This window comes from Heliangelus exortis, chromosome 2, assembly GCF_036169615.1.
Source record: "Heliangelus exortis chromosome 2, bHelExo1.hap1, whole genome shotgun sequence".
NCBI classification, from domain to species: domain Eukaryota; kingdom Metazoa; phylum Chordata; class Aves; order Apodiformes; family Trochilidae; genus Heliangelus; species Heliangelus exortis.
Window position 1 is genome coordinate 151,428,420 of NC_092423.1, and position 23,135 is coordinate 151,451,554.

At 68.5% G+C, this 23,135-nt stretch overlaps 1 protein-coding gene across 1 annotated transcript in view; it reads right to left on the minus strand.

Moving 5' to 3' along the window:
• Positions 1–10,041, minus strand: part of PLEC (plectin) — a 69,771-nt gene extending 59,730 nt beyond the window's left edge. Inside the window, exon 1 of the mRNA XM_071736983.1 lies at positions 8,534–10,041. Within this exon, the coding sequence (XP_071593084.1) occupies positions 8,534–9,524 (991 nt within the window). The 5' untranslated portion in view covers positions 9,525–10,041. The remainder of the gene's footprint in view (positions 1–8,533) is intronic.
• Between the last annotated feature and the right edge of the window lie 13,094 nt (positions 10,042–23,135).

A 23,135-nucleotide genomic window follows, 5' to 3' on the forward strand; every position in this document is an offset into this window, starting at 1 on the left:
CCTGGGGGGATGCTCCATAGCCCACCTGGGGGCTACACCCCAGTCTGTGAGTCTGCCCCATTGCCTGGGGGGGCTGCCCAATAGCCTGTAGGTCTCCCCCATAGCCCACCTGGGGGTACAGCCCAGCCCAGGGGTCTGCCCCACAGCCCCCAGGCGACCACACCCCAGCCTCGGGGTTCCACCCCACAGCCCCCCTGGTGGCTCCCACCCCCCAGCAGCCCTCCCCCCTCCCCGGGTCCCGCTACCTTTCTTGCCCTCGGAGGCACGCAGCACTGCCAGGTAGAGGTTATCCTCCGAGCCCGTCCTCTGCCCCACCGAGCCCGGCCCCTGCCGCACCGCCGGACCCTCCTCCTCGTGTCTGCGCAGCCGGGACATGGCCGAGCCCCGACCCAACTCAGCGCAGCCCAACTGAGCCCTGACCCAACTCAGCGCACCCCCTGTCCCCTCTCCCTCCTCTCCCGCTCCCGGACGGGCCCTGCAGGGTCTGGGGCGGCCCCGGGGAGGAGTCTGGGGTTCCCCCCCCACCCCCCCTGCCCCACCCTGCCACAGGAAACCTCAGGCTGAGCTTTAACCCTTCCTGCCCCACAGACTCCATGGGGACGGGGTGTGGGGGTGTGGGGCAGGGAACCCCCCACTTGGTAACCCCCGATACACCCCGGCCCCCACACGTTGGGGTGGGGTGGGGACCCCCAGGACCCCCAGGGCTGCACATACAGGGGGCTCAGGACCCCAAGACCCACACTCTGGGGGCTCGGGACCCCCAACTCTGCACACATGGGGGTCTCAGGACCCCCAGACTCACATCCTGGAGCTGCCAGCCCCACAGCTCGCACTCCGGGGGTCTCGGAACCCCCAAGTTCTACCAGCCTGGAGGGTCTTGGGACTCCCAGACCCACACCCCAGGGCAGCCACTCCCCCCAGGTCTGACACTCCTTTCACCTCGGGACCCCCAGGGTCACCCGCTCCAGACCCTCTGTCCCCCTGCTGGGGGTCCCCAGGACCCCACCCCCCAGCTGGGACCTCCCGGGAGGGGCCCTGCCCCGGGGGTCCAGCACTACCTGCGGCCACGGGAACCCCAGCCCCAATCTTGGGGGGCTACAGGTCCCTCCCATGGTTGGGATTCCAAATCCCTGGGGCTGAAGGACCCCAAACAGGGTGCAGGACCCCCAGGCAGGGTGCGGGACCCCGGGCAGGGTGCGGGACCCCCAAAAAGGGCGCAGGACCCCCAGGCAGGGTGCGGGACCCCAAACAGGGTGTGGGACCCCCGCCCCCCTGGGCTCGGTGCCCGGGCTCCTCCGGTGCCGCCGGCGCCACATTCCGGGCGCTCCTTGTGCCACCCCCGGCACCGCTCCTGCCACCCCCTCGAGGACACGGGGCGGGCACAGGGAGCGGAGGGTGGCACAGGGACCCCAAGGGTGGCACAGGGGGGGTGGCACAGGGTCCTGGGGGTCTCGCAGGGACCTCAGAGGTGTCACAGGGACCTGGGGGTGTCACAGAGCCTTGCAGGGGTGTCCCCACGCCCTGGGGGTGGCAGGGTGCCACCCGCCCTCCTGTTGACGTCACCCGTGTCACCCATGACACCGGGCGCAGACGCAGAGGTGGTGGCGAGGTGTGGGGGGGTGGTGAAAGTGCAGACGGTGTCACCGCGGTGCCAGCGGACCGGATCGGTGCAGAGATCACATCACGGTCCGAGCCGGTGCCTCCGAGCCCCAGGGACACCAGAACCCTCTGGGACACCAGCTTGGGGGGACCGGACGGGCCCGGGGTGCCCCCCGTAGTGTCCTAGTGCCATGGGTCGGCTCCGGTTCGGCACGCACACGTCCCGCCCCGGGCACATCTGGCACACGGAACCTCTGGCGCCGGCGGTTTGGGCCGAGTCCAGGGCGGGACGTGCCGGAGCGATGGCTCAGCCGGGGGTGGCTTCGCCCCATGGCGACCCGCCAGGGCCCACGGGCCCGGAATGTTCCGGATGGTTTCGGTGAACCCGGTGGGCACCGAGTCCCCAGCCCCAGGCGAGTGGCACTGACCCGAGCCGGTGGCACCGGGCCCGCAGGCAGGGCGGTGCCGGTTGCTTTGAAGACTGCGGTTCCGGTACCGGCAGGCACCGACCCGGTTCTGCCGGAGCAACAGGAGCTGCCGTGGCCCCAGGCTGAGCCCCCGGCACCCACCGGACCGGACTGGGATCCTCCCACCGCGCCCCACACCGGGGGGCTCGACCCACGCATCCGACACCACCCGACACCGGGAGGCGGCACCAGGAGGCGGTACCAGGGTCCCACCGGGTCAGCGGGGGTCCCGACCTATCCGGGCTGCGGGAGTGGCACCGGGTCGGCCATTGGGACACGCGGGACGGGGTTGGGGGCACCACCAAAGGGGAGAGCATGCACATACATGCACACACACATGTACACGCGTGTACAAATGCACACACATGTACAGATACACACGTGTACAAATGCACACAAACACACACACCCCTGGCATGCACACAGATAGGAGCACACATGGGCTGCACTCGCACACACAGGACACACGCATGTGCGCACATGCACCTGCACACACACTGACATGCAGATGGACAGGCACACACACGTGTGCACACGCCCAGGGACATGCATGTGCAGAGATGCACACACACGGGGACACGCGTGGGGTGCGTGCACTTGTGTAGACCATATGTCTGCACACATGCACACACAAGTGCACACGCATGTAGTGACACATGTGCAGGCATAAACACACACGAACACATGCAGTTACATGTGCGTGCACACATGTAGACACGCACACACACAAATACAAGCATGCAGGAACATATGCATATGCATGAACACTCGCACACACATGAACACACACACACGCACATTAATACTCTTACACACGAACACTCGCACATACATGAACACACGCACATACGTCTGCCCGCTACCCCACTGGTGGGCGTGATCAATGGGGCGTGGCCAAAGGGGGGCGTGTCCTCTCCAAGCTCCCTCTCTCCCCCCCCCCGTCCAGTCCCGGCTCCCCCCCCTCCCCAGCAGACACGGACCCCCCTACCCCCACACCCTGGTGTGTGTGACCCCCCCACCCCTCCCCCCGCGTTGTCCCCACCACGTCCGTGCCCCCCCCCCCCCGAGTCCCCCCACCCACCAGCGCAGCACAGCCGCTCGCTCAGATTCCGCCGCCGCTCAGGACTGGGCCGGGGGCTCAGGGACCCCCCCCAGGGGCGGGGTGGGGGAGGTGTCCCGGGTGGGGGGGGTGGGGCTCCGGGGGGGGGCTCTGCCATGGCCATGTCGCTCCGTGCCCGCCGCTCCGCCGGGACGGGACAGGGACGAGACCCGCCCCCCCCCCCATCGCCCCGCCCCCCCGTTCCGCGGGGAACCGCCCGTCCCCCCCCCCGCACCCCCCGAACCCCAACCTGCAGCACCCCCTCCCCTGAACTCCCCCCGGGACGCAGCTGCAGCCTCCCACCCACCCCCGGCTGCACCCCCCCGCACCCCGCTGCGGCTGCCGGGGGGGGGGGGCGCGACCCCCCCTCGCGACCCCCGGCGGGTCCCCGCGGCGCTGACCCCCCCGGATCCTCCCGGGGGTTTCCCCGCAACCTACAACCTTCCCCCCGGGTCGAGCGGAGCTGTGCGCGCGGAGCTGTGGCGGGATGGAGCCTCCCGGAGCAGGGGGGGTCCGGGGGTCCCGACGGGGGTCGCGGGGGGGTGGTGGGATCTCCCTGCCCAACACTTGCCTGGTCGCCCGCAGCAGCCCCCGCAGCACCCCCAGAGCGGCATCGCCCCAGCCCCGCGGCCCCGGCCCGGTGACTCAGAGCCCCCCCGGCCTTCCCCCCGGCACACACCCACCCCGGGACCCCCCCGGGACGAGGGGGGCGGTGAGGGGGGCTGGGAGCAGCGGGAACAGCACGGGATGGGAATGGCATGGGAATGATATAGGAACGACATGGGAATGGCACGGGATGGCACAGAGATGGCATGGGATGCCATGGGAATGCCATGGGATGGCACAGAATGACATGGGATGACAGGGGATGATATGGGAATGGCACAGGATGGCACGGCACAGTACGGCACGGGATGGCAGAGCGGTGGCACCAGGATAACCCGGCACGGCACAGCACGAGATGGCCCGGGACCCCCGGGCAGGGCAGCTGCGATGCGGGGGGTGGTCCCGGGGGTGGTCCCGGGGTGCCGGAGCTGAGACCAGCACTGCCCGGGATTAAGGGGGGAGTCTCGTGTCCCTGCAAGCCCGGGTGGGGGGGAGGGATGGATACAGCCCGGGGCCTCTGCCCCACAGCTCAGCCCCATAGCTCAACCCCACAACTCAGCCCCACGGCTCAGCCCCACGGCTCAGCCCCACAGCTCAACCCCACGGCTCTACCCCCGGTTGGGCTCAGCCCCACTGTCCCGCAGAGATAAGGGGCCGGTGGGGGGGGGCTGGGGCTGGGCTGGAGCGATAGCGCTGGGGGCCGCTCGGGGACACCCCCGGGGACAGGACACAGTGCACTCGGGACATACTAGCCACGGCCTCTCCCATGCTAGCCACAGCCCTCATACTAGCCATAGCCCCCCATTACTAGCCACAGCTCCCCACGCAAGCCACAGCCCCGTGTTAGCCGTGGGCCGCTCATGCCAGCCACAGCCCCACGTGTTAACCTCAGCCCCCTCGGCAATGGGGTCCTGTGCCGGGAGGGAACAATGTGGGGCGGGGGAAAACTGTACCGGCGGGGCTGTACCGATGGGGGGACTGTACTGGGGGGGGCACTATGGGCTCCGTACTGGGGGTCCCGCCCGCCTCCAGGCCCCCCCTTCCCCTCCCGTGGGTTTCCCGTGAGTCACAGTCCCGGCAGCAGCTCCGCCTCCTCCCCTGCCCCCCTCCTCTCTCCCCCCCCCTCCGTTCTGGCTCAGCCGCAGCCGCCAGCGCGGTGGAAAAGCTGAGTGAAACTTTGGGGGGGGGCAAAGGGGGGGGTTCCCAACCCTCAGGGGCCCCCCCCGCCCTCCGCTGCCGCCGCCACGTCTGTGACCACCGAACTGGCAGCCCGGGCAACCGGAGCGGAGCCAAACACAAACACGCGCCCGGGCAACGAGAGGGGAGCGGGGGAGGGGGGGGCACCCAAAAGAAATGTTGGGGGGGAAAGTGGCCTCATCCGGGATGCCCCTTGTCTGTGTGTGTCCCCCGCCGCATGTATTCCCAGAAAAACACCCCAAAAATAACCCCTGGCACGAGGTGCCCGCCACGGCACGCATGGCACAACATGGCACGACATGGGGGGGGAAGGCAGGAAACCCCCCCGCCCAGCAGAGAGGGAGTGCAGGATGGGGTGGGCAGCGGTGCTGGAACCCCCCGGGACCCCCCAGGGTTTTGGGGGAGATGCAGGAAGGGGGGGTGGCAGCAAGTGTGACCTTGGGGTGTCCTTGGGGCAGGCAACAGTGGCCACTGCCCCCCCCCATGTGTTCCCCTCGGTGTGTGTCCCCCCCACGGGGGCCCCGCCAAGGTGCCTTATCGGGGTGCAGGTGGGGGGCTCAGGTCTTTCACGAGGGCGATGGCAACTGGGAGGGGTCCCCAAGTTCCGCATTTTGGGGGCCGCTAGGACCCCCCCCGGTGCGGGCAGGGCCGGGCAGGGCGCAGGCAGCAGCTGCCAGGACCGCAACGCGGAGGCACCGCGGGCAACGCCCTAAAAAGGGGGGGGCCGGGGGCCCACGGCGCAGCGCCCCATAGAGCAGAGCCCCATAGAGCAGAGCCCCATAGCAGATCAACCCACAGCGCCTTGCCCCATAGCACCTATTGCCCCATAGCAGCTCGCCCCATAGTGTCTTGCTCCTTAGCGTCCTGCCCCATAGCATCTCATCCCATGGACTCTCGCCCCATGGCGTCTCAGACCACAGCCTTTCGCCCCAGTTTCACCCCACATCGTCTCTCCCCACATCTCTTTGCCCCACGGCACGACGCACGGGTTCAAGAGGTCTGCTGGGACCCCAGACGCAAATCGGAGGGGGTGGGAGGGCTATGGGGTGTGGGGAGACACCCCCCCTCGGGTCACTCCGCTCCCCCCCCCAAGGACACGCATCCCTCCTGTCACCAGATCAACTGTCCCCAAAAATATTTGGCACCTCCGTGCCACCTGCTGTCACCCGTACCTAAAAATGATGGGGAGGGGGCTGGGGGGCAGTATCCCCCCCTCTCAGCAAGGACATAGCGAGGGGGGGGCCGGAGGGGGGCTACAGCCCCCGTCCAGCGCCCCCCCCCGCCATGCCCTCTTCGAAAGTGGGGAGGCTGGTCCCGCAGCTGAGCCCTCCACCCCAAATTGGTGGTCGCAGGGGTGGGGGGGTTCCCTTGCTTTCTCCCCTCCCACCGATGCCGCAAGCCCCTCCCCCACCTCTTTTAACCCCCTCCCCCCTGGTGGGCGGGGCCGAAGGGGACGTTCCTAATATTGGGGTCCCCCCCCAAATAAAAAACCCAAACAAACAAACACCCCCCCAACTCACCGTCCCCCCCGGGGCTCTCCTCCCTCCGTCTCCAATACCAAACCAGGGCGAGGGAGGCTGCGTGCCCCGCCGCCACCAGCGAGGGGAAGAGGGGACCCGTGTCCTCCATTGGGGACACCGGGTGGTGGCACCTCCGGGGGGGGGGGGGGGCAGGAACCGGCAAAGCACACGCCCCCCCACTCCCCCCCACCCCCCCGCCCATGGGCAGAGCCCGCTCCGCCTTAACCCCTCCCGCACCGGGGAGGGGGGGGGGGTGACGCCTTCTCTTTCGGTGACCCCCCCCTTCGCTGTCACTGTGTGTGTGCCCCCCCCTTTTTATGTTCCCCGCTCTCTCCAGCTTTTTATATCCCGCGACCCCCCCCCAAATACTTTTTGCCGACCTCCCCTCGGGTTTAACCTACCCGGCACGACCTTCATGGGCGGGCAGGGTGCGGGCAGGGTGCGGGCAGGGTGCGGGCAGGGTGCGGGCAGTGCGGAGCGAGGGCGCAACGCGGCTGCTCCAGGGGGGGGGGGGGTGAGGAAAACGTGCGGGGGGGGCACCGATATAAATAACCGGGATCCGTCACCCGGCCCCAAATAGAATATGAGATGGGTGGGGGGCGGGGCGGACGCGGGACCCCCGGACCCCCCCCTTACACACAGGGTGACAGCGGCGATAACGGCTGCAAATGGGGAGGGGGGGGCAGGGTGCGTCTCGCTGCGACCCCCGCAGCCCCCCGGCATCTCAGCCCCCCCGCACACGGGGTGACCCCTCCCGGATGCGGGACCACCAGACCCCCCCGCCCCCCAAGGTGCCCGGGGATGAAATCATAATGGCTGCTAATGGGGGAGGCATCCCACTGCGACCCCCCCTAGCCCCTCCGCACCCCCCCACACACGTGATGAGCCGTCCCGGAGCTGGAAGAGGGGTGGGGAGGTAGAGGGGACTGGGGGGTGGGGTGGGTCTGGCAGAACCCCCCTGCTTTCCCCCCTTCTCCCCCTCCCCCCCCCCCCCCGGTGACTCAGCGGGAAGAGCCCGGCCTGGAAACTTGGACAGGGGGCTGAGTCACCAGAAGGGGCTGGGGGGGCCCTGGGGAATGTGGGGAGGGGGCATGGGAGGGGGGGGGAGGGGGCGACAGGACCCTCACGGTGGCAGCTGCCCCACCCGAGGTGTCTGGGGGGGGCACAGAGGGAGCCTCCACAGCCCCCCCCCAGCTCCAGCTGCTGCGATCGTGTGTCGGCATCGCGTGTCACGGGGGGGGGGAAGGGGATGGACACCCACACCACACACACACCCCCCCGCAGCCCCCTCCCCACCTGCCCGCCCCAGCTGCCGTTGTCCATCCGTCTGTCCCTCCGGACCCACCCGGGACACAGCGGGGGGACAGGGATGCTGCACCCTCACCCCCCTGGCACAGACCCCCTCCACAACAATGCAGCTTCCCCCACAGCACAGACCCCCCCATTTCAGCCCCCCCACGATGCAGACCCCACAGGGAGCTCAGGGGGATTTGGTAGCACTGAGCCCCCCCCCCCCCCGGCAACCCCCAGGACCCCTGGCAGCCCCCCAAGCCCTGGGCAGGCTGGGGGCTCCCCTGTCTGCACCCTGTGGTCCCCCAGGGCTCCCCCCCCATGCTGGGCCCTGTGGATGCAGAGGGGGGTGGGGGTCCCTCTGCCCCCCCAGACCCCACTAGGCAGCACAGGGGCTGCAGGTGACCCCACCCCTCACCTTGGGGAGCACTGCAGAGGGTCAGGGTGCCCCCCCCCATCCACAAGACCACCCGGGGGGCTGAGGGACCCACCACCAGACACCCCCCATGGGTGCTGCTCAGTACCTGGTGCCGGTTGGGGCTGGGGGGGTGGCGAGGACCCTCCCCCTGCAGGGCCGGGGGGCTCCAGGTGCTGCTCCCCCTCCTCCTTCCCGTGGGACAGCCGCTCACCCCCCGCTGGACCGGACCAGCTGGTGCTGGTGGCATCGCCACCCGGGGGGTTGCTGGCGGGGCTGGTGGTGGTGGCACCGGTTTGGGTGGTGCTGGTGGCATCAGCACCGGTTTGGGTCGCATTACCAGTGGTTTGGGTGGCATCAGCACTGGTTTGAGTGGCATCAGTGGCATTGGCACTGGTTCTGGTGGCACTGGTGACATCAGCACCAGTTTGGATGGTGTTGGCAGTGGTTCTGATGGTGTCAGCACTGGTATTGGTGGCATCGGCAATGTCGACACTAGCTCTGGTGGCACCAGCACTGGTTCTGGTGGCACTGGTGCTGCTTCTGGTTGTGTCGGTGCTGGTTCTCGTGGCATCAACACTGGTTTTGGTGGCATTAGCACTGGTTTTGGTGGTGCTGGCACTGGTTTTGGTGGCGGCAACACTGGTTCTGGTGGTGTCAACACTGGTTTTGGTGGCACTGGTGAGGCTGGCAGTGGCTCTGGTGGCAGTGACACTGGTTCTGGTGGCATTGGTGAGGCTGGCAGTGGTTCTGGTGGCAGTGACACTGGTTCTGATGGTGTCAACACTGGTTTTGGTGGCACTGGCAAGGCTGGCAGTGGTTCTGTTAGCACTGGCACTGGTTCTGTAGGCACTGGGACCGGTTCTGGTGGCATCGACACCAGTTCTGGTGGTGTTGCTGATGTCCACGCTCGCTTTGTCAGCAGTGGTGCCGGTTCTGTAGGCCCTGGCACTGGTCCTGAGAGTGCTGACTGGGCCGGCAGTGGGTTTGTGGGTCTCAGGGGGGTGCCGGGGGGCGGCACTGGGCCGGGGTCCGCGCTGGAGGGAGAGGGGGAGGACGTCGGGGGGCAGGTGCAGGAGGCGGCGCAGGTGGGCGATGCCCGGGTCGGTCAGGTACCAGTAGTGGTGCCGCCAAGCAAAGGTCTCCCGGACCCAACCCCGGGAGCGCAGTGAGGCCATGGCCCGGCGCACGGCCAGAACCGGCACCCCGGGCAGCTGCGGGTGGCACCGCCGGGGACACGGATCCTTCTCGGCCACCAGCACCCCCTCCCGGAACAGCAGCTCCAGGATGGACCGGAACCGGTCCGAGGGCATCAGCATCCCGGCCACCATCGCGCCAACGTGTGACAAGGGACACGGTTCGGCACAGCTCAGAATGGATCAGCAGCACGGCTCACCGTGGTCTGGCACGCTTTGGCACGGCTCGGAACGGCTCGGCACGCTTTGGCACAGCTCACGGCAGCTCAGGATGGATCACCACAACTCACCACGGCTCAGCACGGTTCTGGCACGGCTCGGTACAGCCCAGCCCAGCTCAGAACACCCCGGTCCAGCTCAGCACACTCCACACAATCCGGCTCGGCTTGGCACAGCTCACCAAAACTCGGCACGGTTCCGGCACGGCTCGGTACAGCCCAGCACGGTTTAGAATGACCCGGTACCGTCTGGCGCAGCTCGGCACAGCTCCGTTGGACTCGGCCCGGATCGGTACGGTCCAACAGGGCTCGGGATGCCCCGGCACGGCGCAGGATGGGCTGGCCCGGCTCGATTCGGCACAGCCCCAGCTCGGTTCGGCACAACCCCAGCTAAGCTCGGCACAGCCCGGCTCGGTTCGGCACAGTCCGGCTGCTCGCTGCTGCCCGCTGTGTCTGCAGCTCCACCCCCGGGCAAGGGCGGGGGGGACCGGGGGGGCCCATCCCTGACTCACGGCCCCTCCCGCATCCGGGGGGGGGGGACACGGCCGGACCCTCCCCCGGCTCCGCTCCCGCCCCCCCCGCCTGGGTCCCGCCCGGGAACCCCCCCGGACCCCGCCCCCTCCCAACCGGGGACACCCTCAGCACGCGGGGGGAGGGGCGACCACCTGCCCCCCCCTCCCCCCCCGAGCATCCCCCGTGGGGTGCGGGCGGGGGGTGCGGGCGGGGTGCGGGCAGCGCTCCAGGGTCAATATTTGCTCCGTTCCTGCCCGTTGGTGCAGGGGGGGGGGGAGGGGGGTCCGGGGGGGACCCTACACAATGTCCCCATGTCCCGGGGGACCCCACGTGTCCCCGCAGCCCCCCAGGGGCACACATGTCCCATGACCCCCCTGTCCCCCCCCCCCCCCCAGGGGGGGACGAGGCAGCATTCCCCACCCACGACACCCAGAACTCACCCTGAGACCCCCCCCCTCGGGATCCCCCTCCCCCCAGGCCCCTCCTCCCCCGCGACCCCCCACCTCCACCCGGCACTGGGAGAGGAGCAGCAGGGTGGGGGGGGGGGGTGGAGACCCCGGCAGGGGGGGAGGGGGACAAGAAGGGGGCAGCAATGGGGGGATAACCAAGGGGACAGTGAGGGGGGGACAGAAACTGGGAGACAGTGAAGGGGGAAACAAGGGGAGGGACAGTGAGGGGGGACATTGAAGGGGACAAGGGGGGACGGCAATGGGGACAGCCAGGGGAGACAAGGGGGGACAGTGAAGGGACAGCAATGGGGGGGACAGTGAGGGGGGGAAGGGGGGGACAGCCGTGGAGACAGCCATGGGTGACAAGAGGGGACAGTGAGGGGCGACAGCAATGGGGGGGCGGTGGCAGCGATGGGTACGGGACAGTGACAGCCCGGGGGGGGCTGGAGGGCAGGGAGGGGACAGACAGACAGACAGAGCCCCTGGGGGGGCAGCGCCCTGAGCCTGCACCAGCCGGTACCCCCCCTTCCCAGGGAGAGAGGCGGAGTCCCCAGGAGGGGTCCCCAGGGGGGGGCAGGAACCCAGGGCCCCCGCCCAAGGCAGGGGGACGGCAAGGGGGGCACAGCTGAGGGCGACACCCGGGGCGGACACGTCGGGGGGGTCACCCGGTGGGTGGGGGTCCCGCATCCCCTCCCGCACTGTGCCGGGACAGAGGGCGAGCACGGGGGGGTCTCCCTTGGATGTCCTCCCCCCGGGCAATGCCGCCTCAGTGCCCGCCCCGCTGACCCGATCCGATGTGACAGCGGGGACCGGGACAGCACCAGCGCCCTCCCGGGACTCCCACGAATCACCCGGACCGCACCCCTCCCCCCCCCGCCCTGTGCCACCAGCACCACCACAGCCGGTACCGGCCCGACAGCCCCCTCCCCCCACTGCGGCAACTGGACCCCAGAGTGATACCTTGGGGAAGGCAGTGCTCCGGTACCAGTACTGGTACCAGTACCAGTCATGGCTGGTGCTGGTGGCTACTCTGGCCATGTGCCCATTGCTCTGGTACCAGTACAAATCAAGACCACGCACTGCAGGCAGTTCTAGCCACGGGCCCATCACCCCGGTACCGGTACCGGTACCGGTACCAGCCCTGTCTGACGCTGGTGGCAGCTCTGGCCACGGGTCCATTGCTCCAGTACCAGTACCGGTACCGGTATCACTCATGACCAGGCACTGCAGGCAGTTCTAGCCACGGGCCCACCACCCCAGTACCGGTACCAATACCAGCCCTGTCTGGCGCTGGCGGCAGCTCTGGCACTGGTGCTGGCGCTGGCCCAGCAGTGCCGGGGCCCAGAACAAAGCAGTGGCTGTGAGCAGCGGGCAGGGGGTCAGGGCCGGGGGGGGTCCCACTGCCCCTTCCCAATTCCCACGGCCTCCGTGGGAGGGGATGCAGCCAGGACCCCCGGCACCCCCCGTGGCTCAGACCCCTGCAGAGCCCCCCACCCCTAGCCATGGGGTGGTGGCCGTGTCCCCGTGTCCCCTTACTCAGAGCTCCGGCTCTGCGGCACAGCCCCCCCCTCACAGACCCCCCTCACAGCCCCCCCCCCCCTCACAGACCTCCCTTACAGACCCCCTATCACACACACACACCTCCCAACCCCCCAGCCCCCAGGCCTGGCAGGGGCTGTGGGCGTCCAGAGCAGCTCCCCACCCCCCTCAGACAGGGACTCCCCCCTCCCACTGCGCTGCCAGCCCTGCTAAGACAGACCCCCGGAGGAGGGGGCTCTGGGACTCCCGGGATGAGGACGAAGCCCACTGGGATGCCTGGAGCTCCCGGATGAGGCTGAAGACCCCCGGACTGGGACCAAAGTCCCCCAGGATGAAGCCAGAGTCCCCCAGGATGTGCTTGGAGGTCTCTGGGATGTGCCCAGAGCCCCCCCGGGATGGACCAGGAGCCCCCCGGGGATGCAGTCGGAGCTCAAACCTCTCCCGGGATGCAGTTGTAACCCCCCGGATTCACAAGGAGTACCCCGGGGAAGTGTCTGGAGCCCCCCAGGATGGACCAGGAGCCCCCCAGGATGCAGCTGAAGCCCCCCAGGAGGGGGCTGCTGGAGCCCAAAGACCCCCCCAATCCTCCATCCCCGGTAGTCTCTGGTCGGAGGACCCCAACCCCCCCAGGCCCCCCGTCACCTTTCAGGGAGATGATTTCGTGGTGGATGGAGCGGGACCCCCCCCCCTCCATGGCCGCTGCTGCCGCTCGATCGCGATCTGTCCCGCAGCTCCGGGCAGCCCCTCCCCCCCCCCGCCCCGCCCTCTCCACCCCCCACCTCCCCCGCCGCAGCCCCCCCGCCCCTGCGGCACCGCCACCGCGCCCCCCCCTCCCGCACCGCCCGGGCACGGCACCGACCCCCCAGGACAGCTCCCCCATCACAGAGCTGCCCCCTCATCACAGATGCCCCATCAGCACAGACACCCCCCCCCCACATCACAGAACCCCCCCCTTATCACAGACCCGCCATCATCACAGAGCCCCCCATCACAGACCCCCCCATCAGTGCAGACGCCCCCAGTCCAGCACAGACCCCCCCATCAGTGCAGACGCCCCCAGTCCAGCACAGACCCCCCCATCATCACAGACCCCCCCATCATAGAACCCCTCTTCAGCACAGACCCCCACTCAGCGGCTGCCCCCGCCCCCCCCCCCCCAAACTTCCTCCTGGCAGCGGTCCCGGCCCTGCCCTGGGGACAAAGAGGGGTCGGGGGGAGGGGACATGGCGTGCCCCCCACGCACCCCCCTGCAGCGCCTGTCCTTGGCGGGGGAGGGACACAGCGGATTCCCGTCCGGAGTGGACAGCCCGGGGGTCCCCCCCGCCTCCGCCTGGACACGGGTCCATGTGTGCCCCCCAGCACTCCCTCAGTATTGGCCCCCCCGCAGCATCCCCCAAATCCCAGTTCAACTCGGGGGGGGGGGGGGGGGGTGGCAGAGCCCCCCCAGTGCCCCGGGGAGTGAAGCTGCCACGGATCCCCTGCAGGACCCCACTGGGGGGCTGGGGCATTGGGGGGAACTGGGAGACACTGGGGGGCTGGCAGGGGGTAGTGGAAGTCACTGGGGGATGACGGGGGGTACTGGATGGCACTGGGGACTCTGGGGGACTCTGGGACCCTGGTGGTATTTTGGGGGGAAGTGAGGTTATGGCGGGGCATACTGGGGGGCTGATGGGGGGCACTGGTGTCTTGGTGGTACTTGAAGGCACTGGGGTGTGATGGGGGGCAGTGGGGGCTATGGGGGGCACTGGGGGTCTCACCCCCCCGGCGCTGTTGGCCCCGTTGATTCTCGGACTCGGCCCTGCCGGGACCCCCGGTTCCCGCCCCCCCGTTGTCGCGGGGTCCGTCCAGGCCGCCCCGGCTGGCGGTGCCGGTGACAATGACAATGACACAGACAATGGCGGCGGTGGCCCCCGGCCAGGTTTCGGTTCCGGCGGACGACTGTGGTGATAGCGGCGGTAAGAGCCGGGAGCGAAATGGCCCCCGGGGATAGCGGGGACCCCCCGGGAACCCACGGCACAGCCCAGCCCGAAGGGGGGGGGGGGGCCACCGCGGGCCGCGGGACAGGCAGGGGACAGGAAGGGTGCAGACAGGGGGGGCAGGATACAGGCAGGGAGTGCAGGCAGGGTACAGGCAGGGGGTACAGGCAGGGGGTACGGTCAGGGGGTACGGTCAGGGGGTACGGTCAGGGGGTACGGTCAGGGGGTACGGTCAGGGGGTACGGTCAGGGGGTACAGGCAGGGTAGAGGCAGGGTAGAGGCAGGGTAGAGGCAGGGTAGAGGCAGGGGGGTACATGCAGGGGGTGCAGGTAGGGTACAGGCAGGGGTACAGGCAGGGGTACAGGCAGGGGGTACAGACAGGGGGTACAGGTAGCGGGTACAGGCAGGGTACAGGCAGGGTACAGGCAGGGGGTACAGGTAGCGGGTACAGGCAGCAGGTACAGGTAGCGGGTACAGGCAGGGTACAGGCAGGGGGTACGGTCAGGGGGTACAGGCAGGGTAGAGGCAGGGTAGAGGCTGTAGAGGCAGGGTAGAGGCAGGGGGTACATGCAGGGGGTGCAGGTAGGGTACAGGCAGGGGTACAGGCAGGGGGTACAGGCAGGGGGTACAGGCAGGGGGTACAGGTGTAGCGGGTACAGGCGAGGGTACAGGCAGGGTACAGGCAGGGGGTACAGGTAGCGGGTACAGGTAGCGGGTACAGGTAGCGGGTCAGGTAGCGGGTACAGGCAGGGTACAGGCAGGGGGTACAGGCAGGGGGTACAGGCAGCGGGTACAGGCAGCAGGTACAGGCAGGGGGTACAGGCAGCAGGTACAGGCAGGGTACAGGCAGGGTACAGGCAGGGTACAGGCAGGGTACAGGCAGGGGGTACAGGCAGGGGGTACGGTCAGGGGGTACGGTCAGGGGGTACGGTCAGGGGGTACAGGCAGGGGTTACAGGCAGGGTAGAGGCAGGGTAGAGGCAGGGGGTACATGCAGGGGGTGCAGGTAGGGTACAGGCAGGGGTACAGGCAGGGGGTACAGGCAGGGGGTACAGGTAGCGGGTACAGGCAGGGTACAGGCAGGGTACAGGCAGGGTACAGGCAGGGTACAGGCAGGGGGTACAGGTAGCGGGTACAGGCAGCAGGTACAGGTAGTGGGTACAGGCAGGGTACAGGCAGGGGGTACAGGCAGGGGGTACAGGCAGGGGGTACAGGCAGCAGGTACAGGCAGCAGGTACAGGCAGGGTACAGGCAGGGTACAGGCAGGGTACAGGCAGGGTACAGGCAGGGTACAGGCAGCTCTCCCTCCCCTTGTAAGGACATGGCTGCTGTTGGCCCCACGCTGAGCCCTCCCTGGCCCCCCCGGCAGCACCAGGGACGGAGACACCGCAGGGATCCCGGGGTGACAATGGCACCGTATTCCCAGATGGCAGCAAACCAGTGCCACCACCAAGCACTGGCCCCTGTGCTCCATGTGACAGTGCCACTGGTGCCACCAGCAGGCACAAGAGTGCAGCCCCTCAAGGTGCCAATGCCACCAGTGCCACCAGTGCCCCTAGAAATCACCAGCACCCATGTCCCCAGATGTCAAAGCCACGAAGTGTCACCAGTGCCACCAGCAGGCATCAGCACCCAGGCCCAAGATGCCAATGCCACCCATGTTGCCAGTGCCACGAATGCCACCCATGCCACTCATGTCATCAATGTCACCAATGCCACCACCAGACCCCAGTGCCTGTGCCCCATGGTGCCAGTGACACCATGCCAATGGCCAATGCCACCCATGTTGCCAGGTGCCACGAATGCCACCCATGCCACTCATGTCATCAATGTCACCAATGCTACCACCAGGCCCCAGTGCCCGTGCCCCATGGTGCCAGTGCCACTGATGTCACCAGTGCCACCAATGCGTCAATGCCACCACGCCACCAATGTCACTGATGCTCCCAATGACACCCATGCCACCAATGTCACCAATATCGCCAGTGCCACCAATGCCACCATGCCATCTATGTCACCCATGCCACCATGCCACCGATGTCACCAATATCGCCAGTGCCACCAATGCCACCATGCCATCTATGTCACCCATGCCACCATGCCAGCAGTGCCGACAGTGCCACCAATGTAACCCATGCCACCCATTGCACCAATGCCAAACAATGCCACTCATGTCCCCAGTGCCACTGATGCCACCAGTGCCACCAATGTGACCCATGCCACCCATGCCACCGATGTCACCAATGCCACCACCAGGCCCCAGAACCCGTGCCCAGTCCCTTGCACTCCCCCCAGTGCCAGGTGCCCCCAGACCCCAGACCCCCATCCCCCCTTGGTGGGCACCAGCTGACCCCTGCCCACAGCCCCCTGCCCCCTCCAGTGCAAGCTCCCGGGTGTCCCGGCGGGGTCCCCACTGCCCCGTCCCTGTCCTGGGGGGGCTGCAGGCACAGAGCCCACCCCCGGGGGGGGGTGGCAGCCCTTTGGGGGGGGAGGCACGAGGGGTCCCCACTGCGCAGCCCCGGGGTTGGCAGCCCCTGGGGGGTCCCCACTTCCCGGTCCCTGTCCCGGGGGGTGGCAGCCCCTGGGGGGGGACCCGGAGGGGGTCCCGAGGGGGTCCCCGCTACCATGTCCCGGGGGGGGGCGGGCACTGCTCTGGGATGGCCGCCTCGTGCCCAATTAAGGCAATGAGCAGCGAGCTCTGACCCCCCCCACCCCCAACCCCCCCAGCCCGGACCCCGAGGGGGGCAAGGGAGGGGTCGGTACCTTTGTATCGCTCCCGCACCTCCTCGTAGGCTTGGATGAAATCCTGCTCCTCGGGGGGCGGGGGGCGCGGGGGGGCGGCCATGACCACGGGCGGAGGGCGCGGGGGGGGGGGGGGGGGGGGGGGGGGGGGGGGGGGAGGGGGGAGGAGGGGAAGGGCCGGGGTCTGCGGGGGTCCGGGGGGCTGGGGGGGGGGGGGGGGGGGGCACTGCGAGACCCCGAGAGCCCGGCGGGACAGGGGAGAGGGGACACCGGGTACGGGACCCTCCGGCATTTAAAGGGGGTGGGGGACCGCCCCCCCGCCCCGCCCCCCCCCCCCGCCGGCACCGCCCCCAACCCCCCCCCACCGCTACAGCCTCCCCCAGGCCCCCCCCAAACACTCACAACCACTCCCAGACCCCCTTCAAACACCCACAGACACCGCCCCCGTCACCACAGACCCCCCCTCAACCCCTTCCAGACCCCCCCCAAATACCCCCACGGGACCGCCCCCCCCCACGCTCCAGCACCCGGGGGGGTGGACACCCCATGGGACACCCCCGGGCTATGAAAACCCCTGGGGTCCCTCCATGGGACACGAGACCCTCCCCAGGTCCCCTCCAGAACCCCCATAGGACACGGGGCCCCCCTGGGGCCCACATGGGACACGGACCTCTCCTCAGGACCCGCATGAGACACCCCCCCCCCGGCTATGGGACCCCCACGGAATGAGCTGGAGGGCGGGTGGGGGGGGCATGTGACAAGGGACCCCCCCCCTCCTCCAGCCATCAGAAGCCCCCCTCGTGTGTGTGTTTCCCCTCACTCTGGGGGGCAGGGGGTGCCCCCTCCCACCCAGCCCCATGCAGACCCCCGGGGGACACATAGGGGACAGGACCCCCCCCCAGCCCCTTCCTCCCCTCGTAAGATCAAGGGGGGGGGAGGGCCAGAGGGGGGGCAGGGCCAGGGCTCCCCCAGCTGCGTCAGCCCTAAAAATAGAGAAGGGCTGGGAAATGGGGGGGGCGGGGAGTGACCCATGGGGGGACACGGGGCGGGGCTAGGGGGCGACTGTACTGGGAGACATTGGGGCTGTACTGGGTTATACTGGAGCTGTACTGGAATATACTGGGATATATTGGGAACTGTATTGGGATATACTGGGACTATACTGAGACATACTAAGATATACTGGGACTGTACTGGGACATACTGGGGGCCATACTGAGACATACTGGGCTGTACCAGGCCATACTGGGGGTCCCAGGTCCTGTCTGATGATGGGGGGGGGCAGGGCTGTGACTCCCCAGGGAGTGGGGGTGGGTGCGGGGTTGGGGGCTGCTCCTGCCCAGACCAGGGACCCCTCCCCAGGGACCCCCCTGTGCCACCCACTCGGTGCCACAGGCAGGGACAGCTGTGGCACCGCGCGACGTGGCATGACATGGCGTGACACAGCGTGACACAGCATGACATGGCGTGATATGGTGCAATATGTCATGATAGGGTGTGATACGGTGCAACACAGCATGACACGACAGGGCAGCGTAGCATGGCATGAGGTGACATGTCGTGACAGGGCATGGCACAACACGGCAGCACACGGCATGACACAGCACGACAGAGTGGGACAAGGCACGACATGGTGCGATATGGTGCAACATGGTTTGGTGCAGCCTGGTACAGCGTGGCACGACACAGCATGTGACATGTCATGACATGGTGTGACATGGCACAGCACAGTGCAACACAGCAGGGAACGACGTGTGTGACGTGTCATGACATGGTGTGACACAGCACAGCACGACATGTCAGGACACGGTCCCTGCTTTGGTGGCACTGCCCCCAGCATCACCCCCAGGGACCCGGGCACTGCAGCCCCCATGGCACCGACCCACGGCACCAACCCACAGACACCCCACGGCACTGACCCACAGACACCCCATAGACACCCCACAGCACTGACCCACAGACACCCCACGGCACTGACCCACAGCACCGACCCACAGACACCCCATAGACACCCCACGGCACCGACCCACAGACACCCCACAGACACCCCACAGCACTGACCCATGGCACTGACCCACAGCACTGACCCATGGACACCCCCCAGACACCCCATGGCACTGACCCACGACAAAACCCCACGGCACAATCCCACAGCTCTTATCCGTGGTATCACCACATGGCATCACCACAGGAATCCTCCAAAGACCCCCCAACAGCGTCCCCCATGGGCCCCCTCAGCCCATCCTGGGGTGACTCTGGGGGTTGTGGGGATCCTTCTGCCCCACACTGGGGGCCTGGGGGGGCTCTGAGCTCTGCCCCCCCCACAGCTCCTGCCCCACATTGGACACTGGCACCACCAGAACCACTTCCCCCCACCCCTACAGCTCCTGGCTGGCACAGACCCCTGCCCCCAGCCTGTCCCAAATGTGTCCCCAGCCTGACCCAAGCCCCCCAGGATCCTCCCCCAGAACCCTCCTGGGACCGCCTGGGTCCCCCTCCCCCCCCGGTGATGCAGATGACGGTTCTCCTGGCAGGGCCCAGCATAGGCCCAGTGACAGCAGTGGCTTTGCTGCCAGTGTGTCCCCAACCCCTCAGGACTCCCCAGGACCCCCACCCACCTGCGATGCGGATCACGGCTCTCTCGGCGGCGTCCAGCACGGGCCCAGTGCCGGCGGTGGCTTTGCTGCGCTGGCAGCGCTGGTGCTTGCCCAGGTTCCAGGGCAGGGTGTCCCCGGGCAGGGTGTCCCCAGGTGCTGTGTCCCCAGGTGCTGTGTCCCCACTGCCACCGCCGCTGCTGCCACCCCTGCTGCCACCGCTCCAGCTCTCCTCTGACATGGCCACCGCCTCCCGGTGCTGCCACCACCTCCCCGGCTCCTGTGAGGGGACACAGCATCAGGGACACCAACAGCAGCCCCTGCCAACAGCAGCCCCTGCCACCCTATATCACTAACCTGTGTCACCAACCCCCTGCCACCAACCCAGCCCCCTGCCACCAACACCCCGACACCAACCCAACACCAACCCGTGTCACCAACTGCTGCCACCAAACTGTGCCACCAATCTGTCACCACCCCCTGTCACCCACACTGCCACCACCCCCTGCCACCACTCTGAGTCACTGATCCCTGCCACCAACCTGTCACCACCTTCTGCCACCACCTCCTGCCATCAACTCGTGTCACCACCCCTTGCCACCAGCCCCCGCCACTACCCTGTATCACCAACCCGTGTTGCCACCCCGTCATCCCCCCTGCTACCAACCCCCTGCCACCACCCTGTGTCACCAAGAGGGTGCCAGGTGGTGCCACCAAGGGCACTGTCCCCAAGATCCCCAGAATGGGGACAAGACCACTCTGGGGTTGGTGGCACCAGAGACCAGGCAGGGTGTCACAGGGCCCGGCGCAGATGGGGGACGGTGACAGTGACAGCGAGCAGAGCCACCATCGCCCCTGCCATCTCCGTGCCACCATCTCAGTGCCACCACCCCGGTGCCGCCCCCCTGGTGCCACCACCTTGTCCCCCAGATGCCACCATCCCGACGTCCCCGCCCCCGCGACATTTTTCCCATTGGGGACAGCGGCGACGATAGGGGGGAAGGGATCCCCAGACCTCCCCCGACCACCCCAGATTTCCACCCCCAACGACCCCCGACCTTCACCCATCAGGGGGAGGCGGGGGGGAGGGTTTAGTGGGGGGGACAACACAAGCGGGGGGGCAGAGAGGGGGGGCGGCAGGGGGGTCCGCAGTCCCGCTGCAGCCCTGACTCAGCGGCTGCCACCCCCGCAGCCCCCCCGCACCCAGCCCCCCCCCCCCTCCCGGAAGGCGCTGCCGCAGCCCCCCCCCCCCCCCCCCTTCCCCCCCCGGAACCCCCCCGCTCGTCCCCCCAGACGCTGCAGCACAGCCCCACCCCCCCCTCCGGCATTCCCCCCCAGTCCCCCCGGACCACCCCCGACTCACCCAGCGCCGCGTTGCCCGCAGGGGGGGGGGAGGGGGGGGCATGACCGGGGGGGGCTCGGCCGGAGGGGTGGGGGGGGCTTCCCCGGCCCGGGGGAGAGGTCAGCAGCCCCGGGGGGGGGGTCACGGGCCCGGGCGGGGTCAGCAGCCCCAGGGGGGGGTGTTCACCCGCAGCTCACCGGGGGCTCCGCCCGCACCGATCGCTCCGCAGCGATCGGGGGGGGGCGGGGCTGGGGGGGCGGGGCCGGAGGGGAGGCGGGGGGGGGCCCTATCTCTTCTCCACACCCGCACCCGCGGGGCCGGGGGGGGAAAGTGCGCAGGAAGTGGCGGGGAAGGGGTTAACCCCCTGCCCACCCGGGGAGGGACCCTCCAGCGCCCCCCTCCCAAGGGGAAACCCCCGGGACCCCGAACGGTGGGGCGTCCCCATCGACCCCCAGAGGCGCCCCCCAGACACCTTCACGTGCACACGCGTGTGCCCCTGCATGCACACGCACGCGCACACACATGCACAGATACACGCACAGCCGTGCAAAACACGTGCACACATGCATGAACACACCTGTGCACACTGACACGTACATGCACGCACATGCACAGGTGCATGCACATGAACATGCACACACGTGGACACGCGTGCACTTGCACACATATGCACCCGTTCCTGCCCGTTGTGCGTGCACACTCCCATGCGCAGAAATTTACACACGTGTGCAGGCACACACACATATGCACAAACATGCACACATACATGAACACAGCTGTGCAGATGTATGCACATGCACACGCACATGCACACACACATGCACAAACTCACGCACATACAAGCACACGTACACACGTGCACAGATACATGCGCACACACACTCGTGCACACGCACACATGCGTGTGCAGATGTACATGTGGACAGTCCCATGCAGCTCTGCTTGCACACGTGTGTGCCCCTCGGCTGCCAGTGCACACCCGCGGGCAGGAACACGCTCCAACACGCGTGTCCACACCCCTGCCCCACTGCTCACACGCCCGGCACACGGACACGCACACAGAGGCACAGACACCCACACACGTGTCCCCCAGTCCCTCCCAGCGTGCCCCAGTACAGACCAGTGCCTCTTCGGTGCCTCAGTACATCCCAGTGCCCCTGAGGACCCCCGGGAGACCCCGGCCCGGGGCGACAAGGAGATGAGGACAGGGTCGCGTCACCCCCACCACCACCCCTGGGGGGTCCCTACCGCCGCACGTGCCGCCAGCCTCCGCCGTGTCCCCCGCTGTCCCCTGCCCGGTGCCACCTCCGGGACGGGCTGAGGGGGTCCCCTCCGGCAGGACGAGAGGCGGGGACGGGCAGAGGGACACGGAGGGACAACCAGCTTGTCGCAGCCGGTCACGCGCCGGTGCCACCGCACGGGCCCCCTGGTCGGGACAATGGCCCCTTTCAGTGCCACCGCGGGCCCCTTGGGGACAGGGGACAAAGGTCCGGCATCGCTGGCACCGCCACCGCTGGCACCCGCAGGGAACAGGCGGGTGGCCCAGGGAACCCCCCCGGTGTTCCCCACACAAACACACAGACAGTGTCACTGTCACCACTGCATCCCTCCCGCCCGGGTCTCACCTCCCGCCCCCGGGTGTCCCCAGGGGTGACACGCGTAGCAGGGCTGGCACTGCCCCCACCGGGGATCCCCCGCCTGGCGCCACGTCCCCGTCCCTGGCGTCACCGCGCGGCGTCACGGCTCAGCTGGCGCATGGCGGGGCCCTGACCGACACCCCCTGTCCCCGCTCTCCCCGGGTCCCTCTGTCCCCTGCATCCCCTGTCCCCATGTCCCCTGCACCCCTATACCCCCCATCCCCATGTCCCCTGTTCCCCCATGTCCCCTGGTCTATTGCATCCCCTGGCCCCTTGTCCCTCCCTGTCCCCGTCCCCTGCATCCTGTGTCCCCTGCATCCCTCCTTTTCCCTCCCTGTCCCCTGTGTCCCCCGTGTCCCCCACAACCCCGTCCCCATGGTCCCTGCATCCCATGTCCTTTGACCCCATGTCCTCTCTGTCCCCCTGTGGCCACCCACTCTGCAGGGACAATGCTCTGGGGTGTCCCCAACCCCACCCAGCTGGTGGTCATGTCCCCAGCTGGTGGTCATGTCCCCAGCTGTGTCCATCCCCCAGCCCCCCCAATCTGTCTCCAACAGCTCCCACGGCCCTGTCCTGCCTTACTTGGCCCTGCCTGCACCCCCTCCCTGCACCCCCTCCCTGCACCCCCTCCCTTCTCCCTGCCCGCACCCCAGAGGGGTGGCACTGGGGGTGATAGTGGGACTGGGGGTGGGTGAGAGTGGCACTGGGGCAGAGATGGTGGCATTAGGTGGGGGGAT